Genomic DNA, 24,395 nt, shown 5'->3' with positions numbered 1-24,395 from the left:
CCTAAATTATATAAATGTCTAGCCACTAAGCTGTATACCTGAAATTAATATAAAATAATATTGAATATCAACTGTAATTGAAAAATTAAAAAGGGGGGGGAAGGTGAAAGGGAATCAGAGGTCCAAATTTCCAGGAATAAAACAAGTAAGTCATGGGGATGTAATGCACGGCATGGGGAAATTAGTCAATATTACATGATTGTATCGCACTGTGTCAGAGGGTTGCTGGACTTTTAGTGATCACTTCTTCAGATATACAAATGTTGAATAACTATTGTGTACACCTAAAACTAATATAATATGTTAGCTATAATTTAATTAAAGTCTTTTAAAAAATTATTTTAACACTATTAAAAACCACGAGAGATTGAATTAGAATTGAAAGTATTTGTGTGAACTTATAGATTTTAAAATATATAGATATATTTAGAAATAGTCATAAAGGTATATATTTCTCTTTTTCTCTCCTCTCTTGCTCTCTCTGTCTCCCTCTCCACACACACACACACACACACACACACACACACTCACACACACACGTATTTCCTAGCTTTGTCCCTGGTAGAAGCTTAGAAGCAATAAAATTCCAGCAGTGATAAGTACTCTGAGACACACATATAGGTTTCTGAATACCGTTGTCCACTAAAGGAACCCAGTCTTCCTGGAGACATGGCTGGCTCAAGGGACCAACAGGGAAAGAGGAAAATAAACCTGGGACATATTTTATGCAATAAAATAAGGAAATGCTCAAAGGAGTCAGCTTGAAGGATCTCTCAGAGGCCAAAACTTACATAATTCAAGCATTAAGATAAATAGTGTATAGAATTACAACCTATTGAATAAAATAAGTGTGGTCACACAGCAGCCTAGCCGTCTGTCCCCCCCAACCTTTCCCTAAGGAAAGAAGTTGTGGGACTGTGCCTCTCTGGGGTTGAGTTTATAATATCCTGAGTCTCTCCATCTGGTCTTCAAGAGAAGGGTCTGCGGTCAAAGACGAGTAAGATTCCTCACGGGAGGGACAACTCAAGCCAGTCGGGACCCCGTTGAGACCCCAATGAGCTGTAATAAGAAATAATAAAAAGCAGCCTTGCCCCTCCTTCCTCTTGTTCTTGTGGGAAGCTGCTGCTTGCCTCTGCTACTCCCTCTCACCTTATTGTGAGAGAGGCCCATTAGAGCGATAAGATCTAGCTCTTACTGCTCAGCTCATGGGACAGTTTCACCGAGAGAAACTCTCTCCCCCAGGGTGGTGCATACTGCACCTTAGTCATTTTGGGACGATATGCTTCGGCTGTTTTGGGACAAATAATTGGGTATTGAAATCATTTTTTTGAAATGGTGTAAGAGTTTCACAGACCCTGCCTCTAATCATGTTCATTGTTTGTAATCAATAAATACTGTCAGTGACCCGATTCGGGGCTCCAGTCTCTTGAGGCTGCGAGTCCCTTGGTCCTCTGTGATTTAACTGTACATGAGTCTCTGTCTCTTTATTATAGTTTCATCCTCGCTGTCTCCCTCGCCTTCCCACGGCTTGTGTTGTGCAGGACGCAGCAAATAAGAACTTATTATTCTATACTGATTAGATAGATAGATAGATAGATAGATAGATAGATAGATAGATATGACAATTTTTTCTTTTTTCTAATAAAGGAATGATACAAATGAGTAATCAGTATTTGGCAATTCTTACAGTGATAGTTAATAAAGATGGAAGGTGTCAATAGATCCAAAGTCTGGTGAGTGAGATTTGAGGAGGACAGTGTATTAGGTGGTATCAGAATAACTTGCCACAAAATATGATTCAAATTCAGAGGGAAAATAATGACTGTAAATTGGAGAAACTTGGCACAATCTCAAATTGACCAAATGGTTAGTGGTGGAAATCACCTGAAATTGTGGGTGCCCTGATGCGGTATGTTGAAAATGAGAACACAGCATCATTTTTTTCTCTTCTTTCTTTTTCCCTTTCTTCCTTTCTTTCCCTTCTTTCCTTCATTCCTTCCTTTTTTCCTTCCTTCCTTCTTTCTTTCCTTCTTTTCTTTTTTATTCCTGCCAAGAATGCAGAAATACATTCTTTTTTTAGTCCGATCATAAGGAAACATCAATTAGACTCAGGTTGAGGGTTATTTTACATAATGAAAGGCCTGTACTTTCATGAAACTGTCAAGAGAATGGGAGACCAGAAAAGTGAGGAACTATTTTAGACTGAAGGAGACTGATGGCACCTGACAACCAAATGCCCCCTGTGTTTCAGATTGGATCCTGACCCAGGGGAAAAAAAAAGACATTTATGTGATGTTTGAATGAGATTTATGGATTGTGTTAATGTTAAATTGCTGATTTGGAAGATTTTATGGTGATAATGTAGGAAAGTTTTTATGTTAGGTGGTAATACATCCTGCATTTTAAATATAAATAAATACTAAAGAAAAGCTTCACACAAATGCATAAAAATAACAAGAAGTCACGTTCTCTGTCTGGTGGGCATTCTAAACATGCATTGATTGGGGTCTAGGAGGAAACAGATGCACGCTTAAATTGTACATTTGAAGATAGTTTAGTAAAGTGACTATTTTAAAAGATGTGGGAATTATGTGGAGAAACCACAAGTGATGGCGCAGTACCCTCAGACTAAGAATAGCAGGATTCCTTGTGGAAAGGTTTACTAGTGGCTCAGGAGACATGCAGGGAATGATCACATTCCTAGATTATTTGACTCCAGTGACTTCAGTCACATCCCACATTTCCCTGGTGCTAGATGACACTCCACAATCTTCATCCAGCGTTCACGCTGGAGCCTCGGTGACAATGATAGGATGCTCTCTTTAGAACCCAAATCCTTGCTTCAGTGACCAGGTATTAAGATATTTTACTTCTTTTCTTTTCCTTGAGGCTGAATGGGCATGCTATTCTTAATTCGCCACTCAGCGTAGCCTGCCAAAAATTAAATTGGTCACTAGCATTGTTTCTGGCATGAAGCAAGTCAGTTGACAAAAGTTTATTTGAGTGGCCATGCAGAATCCTAAGAGATTCCAACTGTTGGCATCATCAATTTGCAATGCAGAAGCCAACATCTGTTCTGATAATCTGCATAAAATTGCTGTTGAACTTTTCTGGAAGTGCTTAATGATTGTGCAACTAACTCCATCCAGTGTTATTGCTACAGCAATCAACAGAAACACTATGGTTTTCACCTTTGGATTCATGGGTAACAATTTCAATAATGTATTTTTGAAACATAATTGATTTTGAATAGACTGGCTGTTGGTATCAAGACAACTATTACATAGGGTCGTTGCCCAGACAACCCTCCCCAAAAGGGTGGTTGCTAACACATCAGCCTTTTTTTATTTGCATCACTTACTGCTCTTTGGTAATTGTTAGGATTTGCCTCCAATTTTGGCTAATGTCAAAATTCAAAACTGAAGGACATGGCAAAGATATTATAAATACAATCAAGTCGCCATTTTGCTATAGTTTTTAACAATCCGTTTCCAACCCCAAGTACTTGAATAAGCACATGTTTCAAAGCAGGACTTTGGAGTTCATTATAACATAAATAAATACATGTCTTGGTTTAGATGAATCACAAAGGCATTTTGTTTCACTGCAACAATATTGCCTCATTTTTATTTATGTGAACATGATTCGTGTGTGTGTGTGTGTGTGTGTGTGTGTGTGTAAGAGAGAGAGAGAGAGAGAGAGAGAGAGAGAGAGAGAGAGAGAGAAGTTGGGGAAGGAAAAGAAAGGGGTGTGGAGGGGAGGAAAAGAGAGAAGAATAATGTGTAGATATAGATAGTATAAATATATATCTCTAAACATAAGGAATACGGTGGTCATCAAAAAAATTAAGAGCAGCAAGACTATATTCATATATTTACAGGCCATTCCCCACTATATTCGTTTCCTGTGGCTGCTGTAACAAGTTACCATGAACTTTGTGGCTTAAAATAACAGTAATTTACTCTCTCACAGATCTGGAGGCTGAAAGTCCAAAATCAATTTTCCTGGGCCCAAATCAGTCTGTCAGCAAAGGCCCTTTATTCTTTTTCAAATAAGGTGACATACCGGTCCCAGGGACTAGGACATAGCTATCTTTTGGGGAAACATTTTAAGTCTACCGCACCCACTAACACACTATTACAACGACTGCTCTTTCAGCATTACCAGATGTAAAACTTGTGAAACAGTTTTTTTGAACACAAAGAACTAGACCAGCTGGGGAAAAGATTGAGCCTGAAATGATGAGACAGGTCTATATTAATTATTTGTGACAAGTGAGCCATACATAGTCTTTCCTTTCCACTCCTGTCCAAAAGCTCCTTGAAAGTGGAGTCTGTCTTATTTGCAGATCCTGTACGCTCAGCCCAGTACTTCCCACACTGTGACAGGCAATAGGTATCCATGGAGTAAACAAACAACCCTGTGAATTGCTCCTTCACTGTGGCCATGAATTATGGCGCACCCATGCTGTCTCTACATTCACAAAGTCGGTGATGGAGGTCAGGGTCACAGTGAAATTAACCGATTAGCTCTTTAGTCCCAGGGCTTTGCACTCTAATCCTTAGGGCCTGTCTTGCTCCTTTTCCCTGGACAGTGTTATCTGACCCTTTTTCATTCTGTTGCTTCCTCACGCTCACAACCACGGCAGCCAGTGACTGGCTCTTTTCCGAATGCTGTTGCCTCCAGCAAGATAGCTCTGGAGCAGAGGCCTAGCATGTGGCAATCTCTTGTGCACCACAAAAGGACCCTGTGGACAGGCTCCTTCCTGACAGTCAAGACACACTGTCAAAGTTCATGTTCTGCCTTCATCTGTGTTCTGGTTTGCTTCTGTTACATCCTTTTCTATAACTGGGAGAAACTCCTTTTTTCTTTTATAAATCAGCAAGTTATGCTGAGTATATTTGGTCAGGAAAGGTTTTTTTTTTCTTTCTTGCTTCCCCAAAATGAAAGCTTTTGCTGTGCTTTAAACTATATTAAGAGAATTCCTCTAATTTCTGCCACCATTCCACAACTCATCGTGACCCCCACCCTCACCATGTCCCCTAAACTCACTCTACGACCCCTCACCCTCACTCTACGACCCCTCACCCTCACTCTATGACCCCTCACCCTCACCATGTCCCGATACACTCACCTTCACACTCAGCTACATCATTGCTTCTCTTGGCTTATTTTTCATTCCTTAAATCTAAGGGCTTCTTCTTCAGACTGTGTGTTTTGAGTCCTGATCTCTACCTACCACCCAAAGGAACCATATATATGCAGCTATGGGGGCTTGTCGAATCATGTCACATTTGGGTCACTCATGTTTGCTGCTCAAAAAGAAAGTTTCTCCCAGGCTTCCTTCCCAGAGAACTGTTGCACTAAAAGTGTTTGCAGATTTACTGTAGGATTTGGGGTGCCAGTTGAGCAGCTGCCATCTTTTTATTTAGGTTCAGATTTCAACCCATGAAACTGTTCCAAATTGCTAACATGTTTTCTTCTACAATGGCCAAAAAAAAAAAAAAAAAAAAAAATTCTGGTAGAAATTGCCAGACAGACAAAACAGAAATCACTAAATTCTCACTTAGAATATTCAGACATTTTGTAGGCAAGAAGACATCTCTCAAAGATTTGTTTCATTGACATAAAAAGGACACTAAGGTCAGCATTATTAATAAAAAAAAAAAGAATTATTTCATACAGGAAATTATTAAATAATAGAGGAAGAAACAAGTAAGTAAAGAAAGGAAAGTGACGCTACATAATAAGGACACTTGACTTGCCCAAGACCACATGATTAGTGGTAAAGACAGGATTAGAATTCAGATCTCCACACCCCTCGTGCAGAGTTACTCCCTCTACTCAGAGTTTCCCAATGATTATGTCAAGAATGGGCTCTAGGTATGGAAATAGTCATTCCTTTTGCACAGCCAGATGGAATCTGGAATAGGAGGAATTCATGAACCAGTTGCCTCAGGTCAAAGATATCCCCATCCCATGTACAATAGTGTACTGAGTACATATAAATTTCTTGGTGTTCTATTATATAAAAAATGTTTGAAAGCAGGGTGGAGTCTACAACATCGAGAGAGACCTGGAGAGATCGTTCTTGACAGGGATAGACTTTTTCACAAAAATGTCTTGCCTTATGAATCTGAAAGGACACATTGTGTCTGGGGTCCTGAAGCCAGTTATCCCCAAGGTTCCATGCAAGAAATAGGGACAGGTACTACTTCAGGAAGACAATTATGTTGAGAAGACCTACATTAAGGAAGGAGATTCCTTAAAATTGCCTAAAAAATAGTGTTGACACCTGAAAAATCTTTTCATGCAGCTGTTATTGAATAAGCTAACATTGAATACTTTAAGTAGGCTGAGCTGATGACCAACAAGTAACTTGCAGAAAGACTTTTTTTGCTACTCCTTTCTAGCAGGTAACAGAGACCTTTTAATGTGGCTGATGTGAGGGTTTCCTGAAACTAAGAAGAGTGAACAACTCAGAGAGATCTCTAAAGCAACACTTGGATAGCTATGTACCATGTTTCCCCGAAAATAAGACCTCGCTGGACAATCAGCTCTAATGAGTCTTTTGGAGCAAAAATTAGTATAAGACCCAGTATTATATTATGTATTATATTATATTATATTATGTTATACTCAGTCTTATTTTACTATAATAACTACTTTATTATAGTAAAATTTACTATTTTACTATAGTAAAATAAGACCGAGTCTTATATTAATTTTTGCTCCGAAAGACGCATTAGAGCTGATTTTGTCCGGCTAGGTCTTGTTTTTGGGGAAACACGGTAGCAGCAGCGACAGCTTAATTAGAGCCAAGACCCTTCACAGAGGCTGATCTGGGCAAAGAGGGCAGAGTTTCTTTCATCATCATTTTCCTTCTGTTGTCCTCTTTTCTAATTTTGGTGGCTTTCAACCCATGTGATCTGTGTCAGTTTTAAAACATGAATCCAAATTTCTTTGATATTCTTGCCATCAAGAAGTGGGGTAGGGGGTGGCCAGTTAACTCAGTTGGTTAGAGCACGGTGCTGGTAGCACCAAGATTGCCAGTTCAACCCCCGCATGGGCCACTGTGAGCTGCGCCCTCCTTAAAAAAAAAAAAAAAAAAAAAAAAAGAGGTGGGGTGTATGCCCCCTTCTCTTGAATCTTGATGAACTTATAACTGCCTTGACCAATTTATTCCAGTGGAGTGGTGCTATGGGACTTCTGAGGCTGTCAGAAAAGGCAATGCAATCTCCACTAGTTCTTTTGAAGCACTCTCTCAGGGGCCCTGAGCCATCATCTCAAAAGTCCAACTAGCCTAAGAACGCCATGCTGTGAGGAGGCCCAGGCTACGTGAGAGCCCAAGTGCATGTGCGCTGGTCAGCTAGCCCTAGACGAGATCGCAGCCAATGGCCAGCATCAGCATCGACTGCTAGACATGGGAGTGAAAGTGGGTCCAGGTGATCCCAGCACTGAGGTGTTAAGTCACTCCCAGCATGAGTCTCACCAGGTGAAACTCCAGGCATCATAGAACAGAAACATCCATTCCTGCAATAAGCCTTTTTAAACTCCAAAGAATATCATGGAAGCAATCATACTGCTCCACTGTCTAAGGTGAATACTGATTCCCGATCTCCGCTGAAGCCAGCTCCAATGTAAATGCCTTTTACTTGTCCCCCATGTCCAATGCCCCTCTGGTGTAGCCGTTTTACTGTTTTCAAAGGATCAAATATTAATACTAAAGACTTGTAAAAGGCTGTTTTGAATAAACATTAATGATTTTTCACCCTGTATCTCTGGGTTATTTAGTATTAAAATTCATTTCTCAGATGGAGAAATGATATATGGCAAATAACTGATACAGGTAAAATGATCAGAATAGCTAGAATCTAGTTCCTAACACCCAGCTCGGTGCTCCATCCCCAGGGAATGCTTAGTGACTATAAATATAGGACAAAGAGGATAAGTAAAACAAACGACCTCCATTCCTTGTCACTTGTTTTAACACTTCCATGTTCAGTACTTTTCCCAGGGGAAATAATTTCTTTACTAAAAATAGAACCTCTTCTCCACAAAATCTATGTGGTTCTACGAGCTATTTGACAACTCTAAAAATGTTCCATTTTGCTAGTCAAAAGTCCATTTATCTAGCTTGTCAAGAAAAGACAAGATAATCGGGGTTCCAACATACTCGTTGAACACTCTCTTTTTCACTATGTGTGTTTTGTTATTGCCGTTGCATTGGCTCTGACCCTACAATGAGTGATGTCCACTGTCCTCTCCTCAACAGGCCTGGCTCAGCTCCCGTAGACTCAGGCCTGTGCACCCGCGAGAACATACACCTAGGATATTGACCTAGAAGTGCAACTGGTGTGTCACAGGGCATGTACATCTTCAACTGCACAAGATACTGCAAAGCAGGGATCCATAAGGGTTGCACTTATTTTATGCCTGCTGCAGTGTGCAAGCTCACTTTCTCCCACATCCAAGATGATACATGGTACTTAGACAGTCTAATTTTTTTCCAATCCAGTAAGAATGAAATAGTACCTCATCATTTTCTTTTGCATGTCCTATATTAAGTGTTCTTATTGTTGTTCTTCTGTTCCTTGGCACATAATTCTCTGTGACGTATCTTTCTTCTAGTCCCTTTTATGGAGAGATTTGCCCCTTGGAGAACTCAGATCTTAAGTGAAATCGGGAGTTGAACTGTTTTGCAGTTCCTAGGCTAAGTCTTTAGCCATGTCCATGCCTCCTTTCCCCAGCGGAGTGTTAGGAGGCTCAATCCCACAGCCCACAGCATCAAACCTTCAAAGTACACAAACATGGGAAGATGTTTAAAAAATGTACTCAAAACTGATGGAAAGAACTCCAAATAACCTTAAGAGATATATCTAAGATTAATGGGAAGAAGCTACCAAAAAACAGATTTCAATTCAAAATAAACATTGTCTAGCAATCAGTACAGCTCAAATATGGCAGCCTTGGGAGGTAATAAATCTCCATCCTTTGGGAACAGAGGGAACAAAGAATTTGAGCAAGTGTTTTAGAGGATATTTGAGCAATGAGCTAAACTTGACCATTAAATTTCCTTTTAATTCTAAAAGTTTGAGTCTAGCCTCAGGGGATATTGCTATGAGGGAAATTATGAAAGAGAAATACCACAACCAAGGAAATTCAGTGAAAGGGCAAGCTAAATCCCACACAACTCTCTAGCTCTTAAGAACATTACCACTTTGTCATTTGGAAACAGGAGATTTAAAAAAGAAATTTTAAAAAATAATGCTAATGGCAAATTACATCTGCTGTGACAGGCTTAGAAGGAATGATTCATCATACATTAGAGTTAGGAAAGATTGTGAAGGTCTTCTTGTCCAATCCCTTCAATTTATTAGATGAAGAAACTGAGTTCAAAAAAAATTGATTGGTCCTAAGTCACTTGGCTAGTTAATGACAAAAGCAAGACTTCTAGACTTCTAGATCTAGACTTTCAGATGATTTTAAAACTTGTTTACATTTTCGGGTAACATGAGAATTTGACTGAAAAGATTTTTCTGGCACTGTTTTTTCAACTGACATTTAAAACTGGATTCCAAAGGTTGCAACAAATTACATTTTACTAAAGGATAATTATATAGATATTTTTACTCCTTTTAGGGCTTTCCAAATACATAGATCATTTATTTTTCCAATTATGAATCATAGCCAGGTGGTGAGATATGGAAATTTTGCAAATATATTGAAAGTCAGGGATTTAATCATCTGTGTTCTTGTGAACAATTCCAACATTAAATATATTTACACCCACATTAGCTAATCTTATATAATTATGATTTTTTTTATAATTGAAAATTTTCTGATTCTTTTTCCCCTGTAAATGATGTGGACTTAATATTATGGAAATTTCATGTTTATATATTTCACTCTTAGCGTGTAATATTTTTATTCAACCACCTTCTAAAATACCCCAAAGACTACTTACAGAATATAGAAAATAATATTCTCTAGAAAAGTGATAAAATAAAAATGTAAAAACATCTAACTATAGTATCATCTCAAAAATGTAAATATCAACAAAAATGCATAGATGTAAGGCAATATACCAAAATGTTAGCAGTATGAGATTACCTTTCTACTGTTTTTCAAATTTTCTATGATCACGTATTACAGCAACAATAAAAATAATTTATATTCCACATATTAAAATGAAACTAAAAAACAAAATATGAAAATCTGATTTTCTAAACTAAATCAAAAGCATATCTATTCTCCACCCAAAGTGGGTAAAATTCATTAATATATAGGATATGATTTGACATATACAAATACATTCACAAACCTTATTGGATGCTTCTACAGACTGTTGTAAATATTTATCTATATATCCTCTTGGGTAAGTAACTAAAAAATCTCGAGTTTCAAATGAACATGAATTCTGAATGTTGATTGCTTTATTGCTAATGTAGTACCCGGCATTAAAAAATTTACTCACCATGTGCTTCCCATCTCCTTCCTAGGTTCCTGTACATATATACAAATTATGAAGAGCTTCTAAATCTTACTCATCATGAATCCAGCTGGAGACCATTTTCAAACTAATATGCAACTGATATGAACATTAAATTTACGAATTCTTAAAAGAGAAACATTATAATGATGGCTTATACAGGACTTTGCTTATCAAAGATTACAGGTAACTTGGTTTCCCAAATTACTGTTTCCTGTTCTATTTTTCCCATTGAAATGACCTTCAAATAAGACCTTACCTCTGGCCAACACTTTGCAGCTTTGTGAGAGACTAAGTAGCAGAGGACCCAGTTAAGCCATACCTGGACTTCTAAAACACAGAAACTGTGAGATAGAAAATGTGTATTAAGAAACTAAGTTGCTGGTAAATGCAGGATAATACAATGTATTCTGTTGTTGTAATACAATGTATTCTGTTGTTGTTTCAATTTTTACTTCTTAATCCCTTTCCCACTTTTCTCCCTTTCATCCCTAATACAATGTTGTGTTATTCTATTTCTCAAACTTACATTTGGTTCTTTTGTAAATTTGCAGTTAAATTTTGCAGTTTCCAATTCTATAATGAAATTTTCAAACTTTTATCTCCCTGAACATAGTAAACATTAATTTTAAAGTCTATTTCACAATCCAAATATTCGGTGCTCCTTTGGGTCTGTTTCTATTGTCTATTGTTTCTGGTTTTTAATCCCGCTGTCTTTCTCCTCCTGTGCTCACTTATTATAGAGATATTGTATTAGAGAAAGTGGTTATAGAAATTATTTGAGGCCTAGAAAAATGTCTTCTCCAGATTTGCATCTTTTAGATTGCTAGTGCATTAGAAATCTCATGTCACGTTAACCCACTTTTAAAATTTCAGATTTTTCTGAGCTATTTTGGTGACTCAATTCTAAGCTATGTGTCCATCCTACGTGGTTTACTTCCGGTTCACTTTTACCCCAAGGATGTTATCCTTCAGGGTCTCAAACCAAGTTATTCTACCAGAGACCCAGCCTTGGAGGCCCTATATTGTTAACGTGTCTTTCTAGTCTCACAAGGCTATTCAAACGCTACTCATTCGCTCAGTTAACAAATCCCTCCTCCAGAGCAAAAGCAAGCCCAGTACTAGGCTCATCTTTCTGGATTTCTATTTTCTTCCAGATATCAGTCTGGCAATTCATTACCGTGTTAGTTCTCTAATGCCTTCAAGGGAATGTTTCCAAATAATCTAGTCCACAATTTAGGGAAGCAGAAATTGAAAGCATCCTTTAAAACAAAAACAAAAACAACAGGTTACCTCACAGCTTTCTAGCCAGTCTGTATTTGCATCAACATTTGGGCCCCTTCACTAGTCTGGTAAGGGCTCAACCCTGTAAGAGGAACCTAACCCTTCTTCCACAACTGGAGAGTGCGGTACTGTACACAACCTGATTTGGGGTAGAAAGGAAGACTAAATACCAAGTATAGTGTCCAAATATTCTCTGGTTGTCTATTTTGGTTCCATGAAAATGAACAAAATTTCTCCCAACCTCCTAAGAAACTGTCAAAACAAAACCAATCAGGATTCACTTCGCCCTTCATATAGAAGAGGAAGGAAAACCAAAGTTCATGCACTTTTCCAGGTAAGTTCACAGAGCATCCTCTAACTCAAAAACCAAGTTTTATTTGATTATACCAAGAGAAACTGAATTCTTTTGAAATTATCATTACTATGTTTGTTGCTGGAAAACTGAGATTTCTAAAGCCTAAAAAGTAATTCTAAATGTTGCGTTTTACCACCACTAATACAAATAGCGATTTGAACCTCGCGGTTCATAAATGCAATGCCTCATGAACAAAATATTTAACAGAAATTAGTGAGGTATGCCTGATGATGTTTGTCAAGTAAAGAGAAATAAGGAATGGGGAGACTGTAACAAACTGTAGAGAATTTGTCCCCTCTAAGGGGACCCAGGACAATTTCCAGTTCCTGTCTATTGTTAACATGTAAGAATGTAAACCTGGATTTGCCAGATCTCACAATTTTTCAACAGAATCTGAAATGTGAATGTTTTATAACCCCTCCTTTTTAATGCTGACAATTAAAACAAAAGTCCACACTGTATGGAGTTAAAGATGAAAGGCATAAACAAAGCTCAATTGCTAAATTATTTCTGATACATACTCCCGCTTTAAATCCTGCCACCTTCATTATCAATACTATTAAGGTTTAAGAGAGAAAACTTCTTGAAAGACTTCAGAAGATCCTCATAAAGTACTTATAGCATAAATATTTTTCAGCTTGCAATTAAAAGTTCCATATGGACTGAAGATCCAAAGAAATACTTTCCAAGTGGCTAAACATCAGGCAAGCTTTCATTTTGCTAAGATCAGGAAGACTTCAGTCATTCACACACACAATTAAAATAATTAAAAAGTACAGCTTGCTCATTTATAAAGCTACTTGGGGTACATACTGCTGCATTATACATCTCTGTAATATGAACAGGCAATAAGGGCATAGCAAAATTGAACATGAGTATCATTTTTTATATATATCACATCTAAAAGATGCTAAAGTTGTGAATATCTTTACATCAACACAATTTCCATAAAAATATTCCGGGGACGTATGTTTGAATTAAAATATTAAAGCATCAAGTTTATAAACATTTAGTTACCGATTCGAAAATAAAGAATGGTTACTCTCTTCTGTCTTTAGTTTTTCTAAACTGGCTAATAACATGAGTTTTTGCTGAAGTTTATATGTCACTAAGCAAGCACTAATGTAAAACTTAATTTCTTTCCTCCCAAAACCAAAAGGGTGAAAATAAAAAACAAATAAGGTCCTATTTACATTATCAAGTTGGATTTCCCATCAATTCATTTCTAAAAACATTACACTTGCATTTCAAATCCATTGGCAGTCCCTTTACATAATTAAAAAAATCGTAACTATAAGCTTCTTTTAAAAATAAAAAGTAAAAAATCCCAATCTACATATTAAAGTTCAGACTTATGTGTAAACTATTATAAAACATCAATCCATGACTGAATCTCCATGATTAACTACCCTATTAGGGTGGATTCCTTTCATTACTGTTGAATTTGGTATGTTAGCATTTTATTTGGCATTTACGCATTTATATAAAAATGTACATTTAACCTATTTTTTCAGGTTCTTTTAAAAAAATTCGGATGAGGTAATAAAACAAAATGAGTAGCATTCCAAGCTCTAAGCTTGTTTCATGGGAATTTTAAAGAATTCCTGGATAAATTGTATTGCACTGGACCTTTGTAAGGAGTACCTTAGAAACACTTTCAGCTTCTTCCAAGATCCATTTAAGTTTTTAATCTTGATGAGTTAAAAATAATTTAATTAGGGGAAGCAATGGCATTTGAACTGAATCCTAAACATTTTAATTACATAACATTTTAAAAGCACTTTCACATGTACTAGCTTATTTAATTCTTACAACTTTTGTGAGATTTATTTCATGAAAGCCAAAAATCAAAGATGGTAACTCGTTTCACTAGAAGTGAATGCCAACATTAAGAGACATCATTATACTTGGAACTTGGTAAGGTTGTTCTATATGCATCATTTTTTCATTTAGGATAAATGGGAATGCAATAGGTTAGAACAGACAGGACCAAGGGTAGAGAACAAGATTTCAATTATTGGACACAGCTTAAATAAAAGAATGGTGGAGTGAACTACATGGCATTCTGGTAAACTGAAAGTAGTGGGCTAAGGATGGAACACAACGCAGTGCCTTGCAAAGTAAACACTTGGTTAAACTGAATTACATCTTTCAAATGTTGGTCCTTCAGTTTAGCAATCATTTGTGACAAATAATCTCCAGGCTTCTAATAGAGGCTTCTAACAATATAACTGTGGCTTCTGTGTTGAAAGAGAGCAAGGGAAAGGAAGTGAGAAAACAGCAATTATTTGTCATATGACTATAATATATAATGGAGTATTTTAATATTCATAATAGGTTATATAAAATGAGAAGTGTAAGCATGATTATACAAAGGTAATTCTTTTTTCTCACTAAAAATATTTTGAATTAACCTTAATCTTGGCAAGAGTAACAGCTTTACCAACTGATAACTGTTTTGGAAATATAACAAACCTAGTTTCCTAATCTTTGGGATAGAGCAAATAACACTAACAGAAATATGCTACAATAATTCTAAGTGCTAAGAACCTAAGTTGCATATAATTCATCTGTTATATTAACTCCTCTGGGCCTCGGTTTCTTATACTTGCAAAATAATTGTATTGTTCATGTTTTAAAGGAGTATGAACAGGACTCTGAAAATTCTATTATCATGTTATTAACAAAAATATTAAAAACAAAAAGGAAAATTATTAACAAAACATCCACATATTCTCAAGTATTTGAATTATTGCCCTTATATTACTTTAAAAATCACACGCAATACCAAGTATGAAAGATAGTTCAATTAGTCTCATCCGTTGTCGTACATAAATCAAATGACTTTCAAATCAACATATATACTATATCTATAATTAAATATTTCAGTGTATATTTTGAGCAGAATGAGAGGTCTAATCACATAAGAAATATTTGTCTCAAAATTAAGGCATTTAATATTTGACAGTCATAAGTCTCAGTAAAATTCTTTTTATTGTTCCTTCAGTGAAATTTAGTATTCCCAAAGTCCTCAATCAAATGTTTCTTCTTATTTTTCCAACAGCTGTGATTTGTCTTCTTTTGGTCTATTCAGTAGAAAGTGAACTATCTGAAGTAGAACATCATCATTAAAACCTTTCACATCATTATCTTCTATTGTTTCATAAAGAGGCTTACTTTGTGTCCCCCAACATATATTTTTACGAGTGTTATTTTGATCAGCTTGTGCCGTCAGTGCCAAAGTATTTAACTGGTAGCAGAAAAAAGAAAAGTATTTTCCATCTGTGATCACGCCCTGAGAGACAAAAGGTCGAGTAACATCTGCTTCGCTCCAGAATCCTATAGAAGAAAGTTATACTGAAATTTACACACAGAACATATTTTGCCAAAACAAAACATACACCTTAGAGGGTACTGAATATCTCGTAAAGCCTAGATATTTTACTTACAAAATTCCTGAAGATATCGTTTTCCCTATCCATTCTAATCCTATGTTTCATTTCTGCATCAAGAATTACTTCCTCCCGTCTAGTATCCTGAAACTCACGATACATCTTTTCAACAACTTCTGCTTTCAACAGCTTTCAGCCTTAATTCATTTCATCTAAGAGCAGCAAGTTGTATCTATGCAGATCTCCCCTACATCTGGTAGTAACTACATCATTACTCTCCAACTTCAAATATATTCAAATTTTCTACCAGTAGTATCTGCCACCCAATAATCATTATGGCCATTTATATCACCAAATCTACAAAAAAATACCTTCAGAAAAAAACCAACTTTCTAAGGACTTCGAGCACGTCCTTAGACAACTCTGTATTTCCCTTTACGTATTTCAAAATGGGTTTTTGAGTCACTGTCATTTCGCTTAGCATGTCTTATGTGATAAGGCTCCAGGAGGCCTTAATACCTTTACTACTCAATGTTCTGACTGCCTCTTGTTTCCACTAGACTGGCTTTAATACTTTTAAACCCTACTTCCGGGGCCAAGCAGTAACCTTATTTCTGCAGATATAGTTTATATCAGCCTTAATGGAGATGGCCAATGAGTAAAATTGTTAAAATATAGAATTAATTATACTGTGAAAAGCATTTTATCTTTCATGAATAAACAAGGCTATTCTAACATCTTCAAGACAGATTCCTCATTTTTTCTGATTCTGTCTACTCCTATTCCTACTAAGTACATTTATTTCTATTATAGAAACATTAGTTAACAATTTTGAGTGTAACGTTAAAACCTAAAGGAAAAAGATTAAGCTTGGCCATAATTAAATGTGCATTAAAATTCCTCCTGGGTACTTACATAAGATTAAGCTAACTACATATTATAATAGTTCAGGTTTGTATAATAATAAAACCCAAATGCCTCACAACGGACCTAAAAGTCCTATGTGATATGGCCTCTGGTTTTCTCTGTCTCATTCCTGACCATTCTTCCCCTCCCTTTCTTCATTAGTCTGCATGTTGTTCCTTAACCACTTCAAGTTTGTTCTAACCTCAGAGACTTACTTGCCATTCCTTTTGCCTGAAAGTATCTTTCCCCCAAGTTTATGCATAGACAGTCCATCACCGTTCAGGTCTCTGTTCCAATGTCATTTTTGTAGAGACCTCCTCTGAATTATTATGTTTAAATAGATTCTGCCCCACATTGCATTTATACCTGTGCCACATAAACCACTCTACCCCTTATCTAGCCTTCTCTAGTATATTTTCTTCATAATACTGCCACTACCTAAAATATTGCATGTTTATTATCCTTTTCTCTCCTCAGTATAATATAAGCTCCAGGGAAGTAGGATCTGCCTATCTCATTGAACACTGTATCTCCAAGGCCAAAATAAAAAGCATTCACTATTTACTGAATGAATAAACAATCTCCTATTCCACATCCTGGATATGGCCTTCGAAGAAATTATAAAGGATAGCTGTGATTTCATCTAATTTAATCCACCAAAGCATTTCCTTTTCTAGCTTCAGAAAGCTGCTATCAGCTACAGAGTTGACTTATTTGGCTAGGTAGTCTCTGAAATGCTCAAGAACACCATGAGAAAAAAGTACTCACAAACAAAAATGGTCAACGTAAAAGATCAAACTAACTACCTAAGTGCCACTTGCCAACTGCAAATGTAAAATATTTCACTATAGATTTAAAACAACTGTATTTTGTGCCAATGCAAAAATTTTCAAAATGTTAAGATTCAACCTACAAATTGTTTTAACCGAGGAAAACAATTTGTACTATTAAATTCTTAAAAATGTCAGATATCTTGCAAGAACAATAATGTCATAGTTTTACCTTGATACATAGCTTGTGCTCCAGTCCAAGCAAAAAGGCTTGCAATAGCATTAGCTCTAAAAACAGCTTCTATCTGATCAGCACAGTTTAGTTTCAATAGTCTTTCCCTTTTTAGTTTGTCAGGTAACAGATGAAACTGGGTATGACCATAACAGTATGGATCTGCTGTCCTTGAGCCTGAAGAGCAAAATAAAAACATGAAATGTACATGTAGAACATCTGGAACACATTCTTAGTATTTGCTTGAAACTCATCTTTCTCCTCTATACATCATGTGATCAGTATTCAAAATACACAAATGGGAAGGTTGGTTTACTGACTTATTGTATTGATTATAGTAAAGTTAAATTTCACATGAAAGAACAGTCTGCTATCATCAAGCCCACTATGACATAGGATAAATCAAAATATGTGTAAAACTGATTACAAATTCCCTATTATTTCAGTGTTTTTCAAACGATTAATCATCATAAAAAGCTTCCTTATTCTCGTCATATTCACCAAACGATACAAACACTTCCTCACTTCAAAAACTAACTTTATTATTTTAATGTAATAATTACATACCTTGCTCCCAACTTTTAAAATAATTGATTTTTGCACCATGGCTCTCAGTACAGAAAATATGGGCCCGTATTTTATAAAATGCTGGCATTCTTGACTTTCATGATAAAGTCATAGGTTCCCTACAATTCACTCTCTAAGACCACGGTGACTGAGAAAGGGCTGATAAAATAGGTCTGGAGGACTAGTATAAAGTCGCTTTCTTAAAAATCTCCTGCAAGTTGGCTAGAAATTAATAGACGAAGAAAAAACAGCAAAAGTATAAACTGCATAAGAGCAGACATCAAGCTTTACTATTTTTATATTCCTGATGGTTATCACAGTGTGTGACACAAACAGGAGGCTTTCGTAAAAAAGCCAATCACTGCAAGTTCAGTTCTATACTTTTTATTTCTGAAAAAAGACAAATTACTTTTTCTATATAATCAACAAAGCCTAACAAGTATGACTATTTTTTAAAGTTAAATACTGCTAATTTAGTAGAAACAAGTAAATTTTTAAATGGTGAGCTGAAGAATACTTTCTTTCCAATTTTCATGCATATTCCAACAACCTGAGATTATATTCTTCATGGACTAGCTGAACCTCTTGGTTATCAAGAATTAATTTACAAAATTACACAAGTCACTTTGGACATATTTACAGCACAATACATCAAAAGAGAAACTTACCAATAAATATGGTATTTTCATACTGTCGTTTAAATAATGGAAGTTTGTCTGGCTTATGATTCATAACAGGGATTTCTACAGGTACGGAATAATCCAGCGGCACAAACTTAAAGAAAAAGTCATAAGTGAATTCACAGCAACACTCACATATATTTTATTCATAAAAGACTTAAAAATCTTAAAATGAGATGTTTTTACAAAATGATTTGATAACCCTACCATCTAAAGATGGGCCAAATCTATCCAGCCACCTGTTTTTACAAGTAAAACCTGGATGGATTTGGAACACAACCATGCACAAACACTTACACACGGTGCATGGCTGCTTTTACACTATAAAAACTGAGGTGAATAGTCGCAACACAGACTTATGCCCCCCAAAACCTAAAATACTATTTGGATTTTTACAGAAAAAAATGCGCCAACCTCTGACATGGACACATAGACAACACTCAAAATATACTTGTTTTCCCCAAAAGAATTGTAAATAAGTAAAATGACCAGCTTATAGGTGTAAAAAATGCCTTGATTGATGAATAGGTAGTTTAGGAACTGTAAATTATAAAATATTATCAATTTTTTATATTTTTATTAAGAAAAAGAAAAGATTTGTATGTTCCTAAAACCTGATGCCTTATCCCCACATAAAATGATTATTTGACCTTTGGGTAATATGTATACCATACCAGGTTGAAAAGCTAAAAAATAATATCAGACAGATGTATTTGAAAGGAACCATTCAAAACTTTTTATTCTACCAAGCACACTACCTAGCCTGCCTATATTTCCTCATCAGACATCAATAGTATGTATACAATAAATCCTTACCTCTGGGAGTTGTTTGGATATTCGAATCTGGTTGTGTGGTTTATCATTTATTTGGTATCGCAAAGCATCAATTCTACCTTTTCGATGACCACGAGGAATAATTTCTTCACCACGCAACCAGTAAAAGTGAACTGGGCGTTTGCAATCTACCAAAAGATATTCAAAATTTTCTTATCTGATCATTTAGATACATTTGATTATTATTTTAATACTAAACTCAGAAATACAGAACTCAAGAATGATTGTGCTAATTAAAAATCTATCAAAAATTACTCTTTGATGTAAGATAGACGCTGAGTTATATGATAATTTAACTTAAATGATTATGACTTAAATATAACGTTCAAACATTTATTGTTTATTTGTGCCATCACTAAACTAAATGCTGTAACCAAAGACTTTTCTCAGTTAGGAGATCAGGAGTATGTCTCACCAGAAATAAAAATTTAATAGAGTCAGAGCTGCCTTACGAATTACTAATTCAATCTTCACAACAACTCTGAAAGGTATGAATAATTGTCATCACCTTTTTAAAGAAGCGGAACCTGAGTCTTGACAAGGTTAACTACGTTTTCCTAGGCCATCAACCAGGAGTAAGTAGTCCAAGTCAATAATGCTGCCTTCCCAACTGGAAGGTAACAGGCACACTACAAGACTCGGTGAGCACACATCTACAGTTATAATAATACCAGTTCAATAAATATTTCTTAAAGATGCCTACTGCATAGTAGATACAATATAAAAATGACAAACACGTCAGAAACACTAAGTTTTAAAACTGTCTATCTATTAATTATTTTTCAAGTCTGTACTGAACCGTTAAATAGAAGTTACTGATTGGACACTGGGAACCCAGAATGGCTAGGTTTGAATCCTGACAGCCAAACCTACCAGTGATAGGCTCTTCGACTAGATACATTTTAGGTTTCTGTGCCCCAGGACTTTTTGCTTGTTTTTGTTTTCATGCATATAACAGTGCTACCTACCGTAAACAGTTATTGGGAGGATTAATTAGTTGGCACGTATAAAATTTAGAACAGGGGCAAGCACATAGTAAGTACTAAATAAACGTTATGAATTTTAATCAATATCGCCTTTAGTTTTCACAATTTCATGACTTAGTACTATTATCGTAATTCTTATCTTGAAAATGATAAAAGATTTGGCTAAAGGAAGTTAATAAACTGACATATAGTCATGTAACTTTCTGGTGAAAGAGCCAAAAGGCAACCCAGGTCTGTCCCACTAAGATCCCCTTCTCTTAACCAACACTGCTCTTCCACGTGGCTGGGCCTCACTAAGCAGAGTCCAGGACCGACGTCCTGGAGACCTGAGGCTATTACTAGTCTCGCGTCGTCAAGCTAATAGGTGGCAATACAGGTACGAAAACCCAGTGTTCACACGGGTACGAGAACTAAGTCTCCAGATTCCTCAAGCAGTGACTGCTATTAAACCGCACTGTCCCCAGTTAGGAGTCAGCGGACTAAGGAAAAATGGACAAAACAGAACGAAAAGGGGCCAAATCTGTGGCACAGTGGGCCCCCAATCCCCACCTACTCCGCCTGGCCTGGCAGGCCCGCGGCTTACCGAGGGCGGCGGTAGCTAGGACCGGGTTATGTGCGCTGAGCAGCCCCACGAGGGAGGCCACCAGCTGATCCAGGAAGGGCGAAGCGACGGCCTCGCGCTCCTGGTAGATGGGAGCTCGCCGCCTGCGCCGCAGGTAGAAGTGCTCCTGCAGGAGGCAGTCACACGCGGCGGCGCGCAGAGCCTCTACGTCCAGGGCCGGCACGGGCTCCGGCTCTGCCTCTGCGGGCGGCGGCGGCAGGCCCGACAGGAACACAGTTTTGGTGAGGCCCTGATACCAGCGGTCGGCGTTCAGGGCGAAGGTCTGCGGGTAAACGACGTACTTCAAGAACTGCATCTTGGTCAGGATTCGCAACTTCTCGTCCACAGACTCGGCCGCGTGCACCGTCGCCTGCCATTGCTCCACTCGCCGCTGCCGTGCCGCCTTGCTTTTGGCAGTCAGGGAGGCCACAATCGGCGGGTAGCGCGCCACGGGGGCCGCCGCGACATCCGCACCGGCTATTTCTGGAGCCCTGACGGCGGCCTCGGCCGCAGTGTGCAATGACAGACCCGGGGCGCGGAGCACGGGCCTCCAACACCTGGCCGCCGCCATCTTTGCCCGCGGTTTCGGACCTTGAGGTCAACTACAGCGATTGTCTCTGCCTCTTGCCTTAAGGACCAATCGGAAAGCGGACTCTGAGCCAGTCTACGGAAGGCCGATTGTTATTGGGCTTGAGAAACCTTTCGTCATCCATTTCCTAGCCAGTCAGATCGCTTGAGTTTGTCTCGGTCGGGAGCGTTTGCGGAGGAAAGGAACAACTTGTGCGCCAATAAGGTTTGTCAGTGCGTCTGGCGGGTAGGAATGAAACCTTTAAGCAGGAGGTGCGGCCACCTCGGTTCTTTTTCTGACCTGCTCAGTCTTCTTGCAAAAAATACGAACATTGTGCACAGGAGCTTCTAGCGCTTGGCTAACTGTAATGGTTTCATTTGTGCATGGCACATGACGTGTTTTAATGTTTCAGTGCTTGGGGTTGAAACAATTGGAAATAATTGTTGTAACATTTTTTTGATAATATGTGCTTACTTTTAAAATAATGCAAGCATCACTCAGATGACCACTGCTAATCTTTGGGAAAATAATGCCATACATTTCTCTATGCTAATTGACATGTAATTTGTTTAATGATAGAATTTACTAAAAGGAATATACTTTTACTTGGATTCAACTGAAAAAAGGGAAATGAATAAAAAGCTACAAAAGCATATTTTTTTTTTAATTTTGCTATGTGTTAAAATCCATTATTATTTCAACATGAGTTGATTCCACCTTGCAGTAGGAACTGATTTATTTATTTATTTATTTTAAAGATTTTATTGGGGAAAGGGAACAGGACTTTATTGGGGAACAGTGTACTTTCAGGTCTTTTTTCCAAGTCAAGTTGTTGTCCTTTCAATCTTAGTTGTGGAGGGTGCCGTTCAGCTTCAAGTTGTCCTTTCAGTCTTAGTTGCAGGGGGCGCAGCCCACCATCCCTTGTGGGAGTGGAACCGGCAACCTTGTGGTTGAAAGCCCACTGGCCCATGTGGGAATTGAACCAGCAGCCTTTGGAGTTAGGAGTTAGGAGCATGGAGCTCTAACCACCTGAGCCACTGGGCTGGCCCCTGTTTTATTTTTTAATCCTCACCTCAGTGCTTGTGCAATGATTCTTGAGGACATATTTATTAATATTACATTTGTATATATTTTAATAATGTGGCATTTTGACACATTACTAGTCTGTGTTATTTTTAGCTAAAAAGATTTAATACAGATTAAAAAAAAAAGAAGAAGGGAAAGGATGTTAGTATGATATAGTAAGATGTCTGTCCAAAAAATCTGCTTCCAACCTCTGGTAACCAGGACCAACTGCACTGATCACAACTCTGTACTCTAAGACAATAGGAATTTCCTGGGTCTAAGATAGCTGTGGCTGGCATCCTACAAGGGATGACCATTTTTCTCTTAGTGCTTCAGTGTGACACAAAGCTCCAGATCCTAAAATTGTCTCATTCCTTCCCCTAGGATTGAAATTCTCCTATTGGAAATTTCTTGCTTTTCTGTCTGGAAATTCTGAATGAGATGCAAATGTCTCTAGAATAGAAGTACAAACATCTTTGGAATAGAAGTACCTTTCCAACTAACTGTTGGAATTACTAATGGCTATTTGTTTTAAAGATAGTTACATAAATAACTTAAAAGTATGCTAAACCATAAATAAAAATTATAGAAACTTCTGCCAGTTTTTGATGTAGTACTTCCCTATAAGTATGATTGGGATTCCCAGGCGTTTTTATTTTTATTCATTTTTTTGGTGTGTAAACCACAGACATAATACCATTTATGATTTACATTTTTGATTTAGTTGATGTAGAGCTATAGCATACATTTACAAAGCAACCTGAATACAGATTTTTTTTAAGACTTTTATGTTTCCCTTACCTCCTTTCTCCATATTTTACCACAGTTGCAGACACATCTAATTTAACAGTAATTGTTTTGGGGCAACTCACACCAGGATTTATTTAAAGCTTAGTTTTCATAATTTTAAAGCTTGTTTTTTCTCTCTCTTCATACTAATCCTTTATCATTTTAACTAATTTTAAATTACATAGCTACAGTAATGAAATGGTATGAACAGGTCTGGGAACAAATTGATAAGCACATCTGGACATTGGAAGCGGAGGTGCTTTGAGATTGTTCTACGTGATGCTATACATCTTACAGAATAACAGAGTTATGAGTTAATCTTACAGTTTAGTAGAGCAGATTTTTGAAACATTTTTTATGTCTTAAATACGTATCTATTAGAAGTGAGTGAGACTTGCAAGATTTTAGAAGTATGTCCTGCTGGTGTGAGGACAGGGGACAAAGAACATGGATGGGAAAAGAACAATCAGTACTGTGAAGTGTAGTGGTTAAGAGCATGAACACTGGAGTCGGGTTACCTAGGTTATATTCCCAGCTCCACCACTTTAATAAGTCACATGACTTGGATGAAGTTCCTTAGCCCTCCAAGCCTCACCTTCCATATTTGCAATATGGAGATTACTACCTTTTCTGATTTCTCACAGGGTCATTATAAGACAAAAATAAAATAAGACGCACTTTAAGCATTAAGTTTTTGTTAATATTATAAGGAGGAGGAAGAGGCACATTATTATCACTAGAAACTAATTAGTTCTCATGATACGGCAATATCATTTTGAAAATACCCACTGTTGGAATAGCATGTAAAGTTTATTTTGTATCAGCACCTATTTAATACTTGACTGCTCTATTGAACAGTTGTTATAAAGTGAAT

General features: G+C 37.1%; 1 protein-coding gene across 1 annotated transcript; it reads right to left on the bottom strand.

The window, feature by feature from the left end:
- Positions 1 to 12,894: 12,894 nt before the first annotated feature.
- MRPS30 (mitochondrial ribosomal protein S30) lies at positions 12,895 to 21,816 on the bottom strand. The gene is made up of 5 exons (XM_019736239.3): positions 21,082 to 21,816; positions 19,495 to 19,640; positions 18,667 to 18,772; positions 17,432 to 17,608; positions 12,895 to 15,470 (listed from the first exon to the last, which is right to left on the bottom strand). Exons 1-5 carry the CDS (start codon positions 21,668 to 21,670, stop codon positions 15,181 to 15,183), a joined length of 1,308 nt encoding a protein of 435 aa, XP_019591798.2. The 5' UTR covers positions 21,671 to 21,816; the 3' UTR covers positions 12,895 to 15,180.
- Between the last annotated feature and the right edge of the window lie 2,579 nt (positions 21,817 to 24,395).

This window comes from Rhinolophus sinicus, chromosome 3 (assembly GCF_057876585.1).
Source record: "Rhinolophus sinicus isolate RSI-liver-muscle chromosome 3, RSI-T2T, whole genome shotgun sequence".
Taxonomy (NCBI): Eukaryota; Metazoa; Chordata; class Mammalia; order Chiroptera; family Rhinolophidae; genus Rhinolophus; species Rhinolophus sinicus.
This window is presented reverse-complemented; position numbering and strand designations above follow the sequence as displayed.

Coding starts and splice junctions, on each gene's coding strand:
- MRPS30 (XM_019736239.3), bottom strand. CDS start 21,670: ATGGCGGCGGCCAGGTGTTGGAGGCCCGTGCTCCGCGCCCCGGGTCTG. Junction 19,641..21,081: donor CCTAGCTACCGCCGCCCTCG/GTAAGCCGCGGG, acceptor ATCTTTTGGTAG/ATTGCAAACGCCCAGTTCAC. Junction 15,471..17,431: donor AGCACAAGCTATGTATCAAG/GTAAAACTATGA, acceptor TTTCTTCTATAG/GATTCTGGAGCGAAGCAGAT.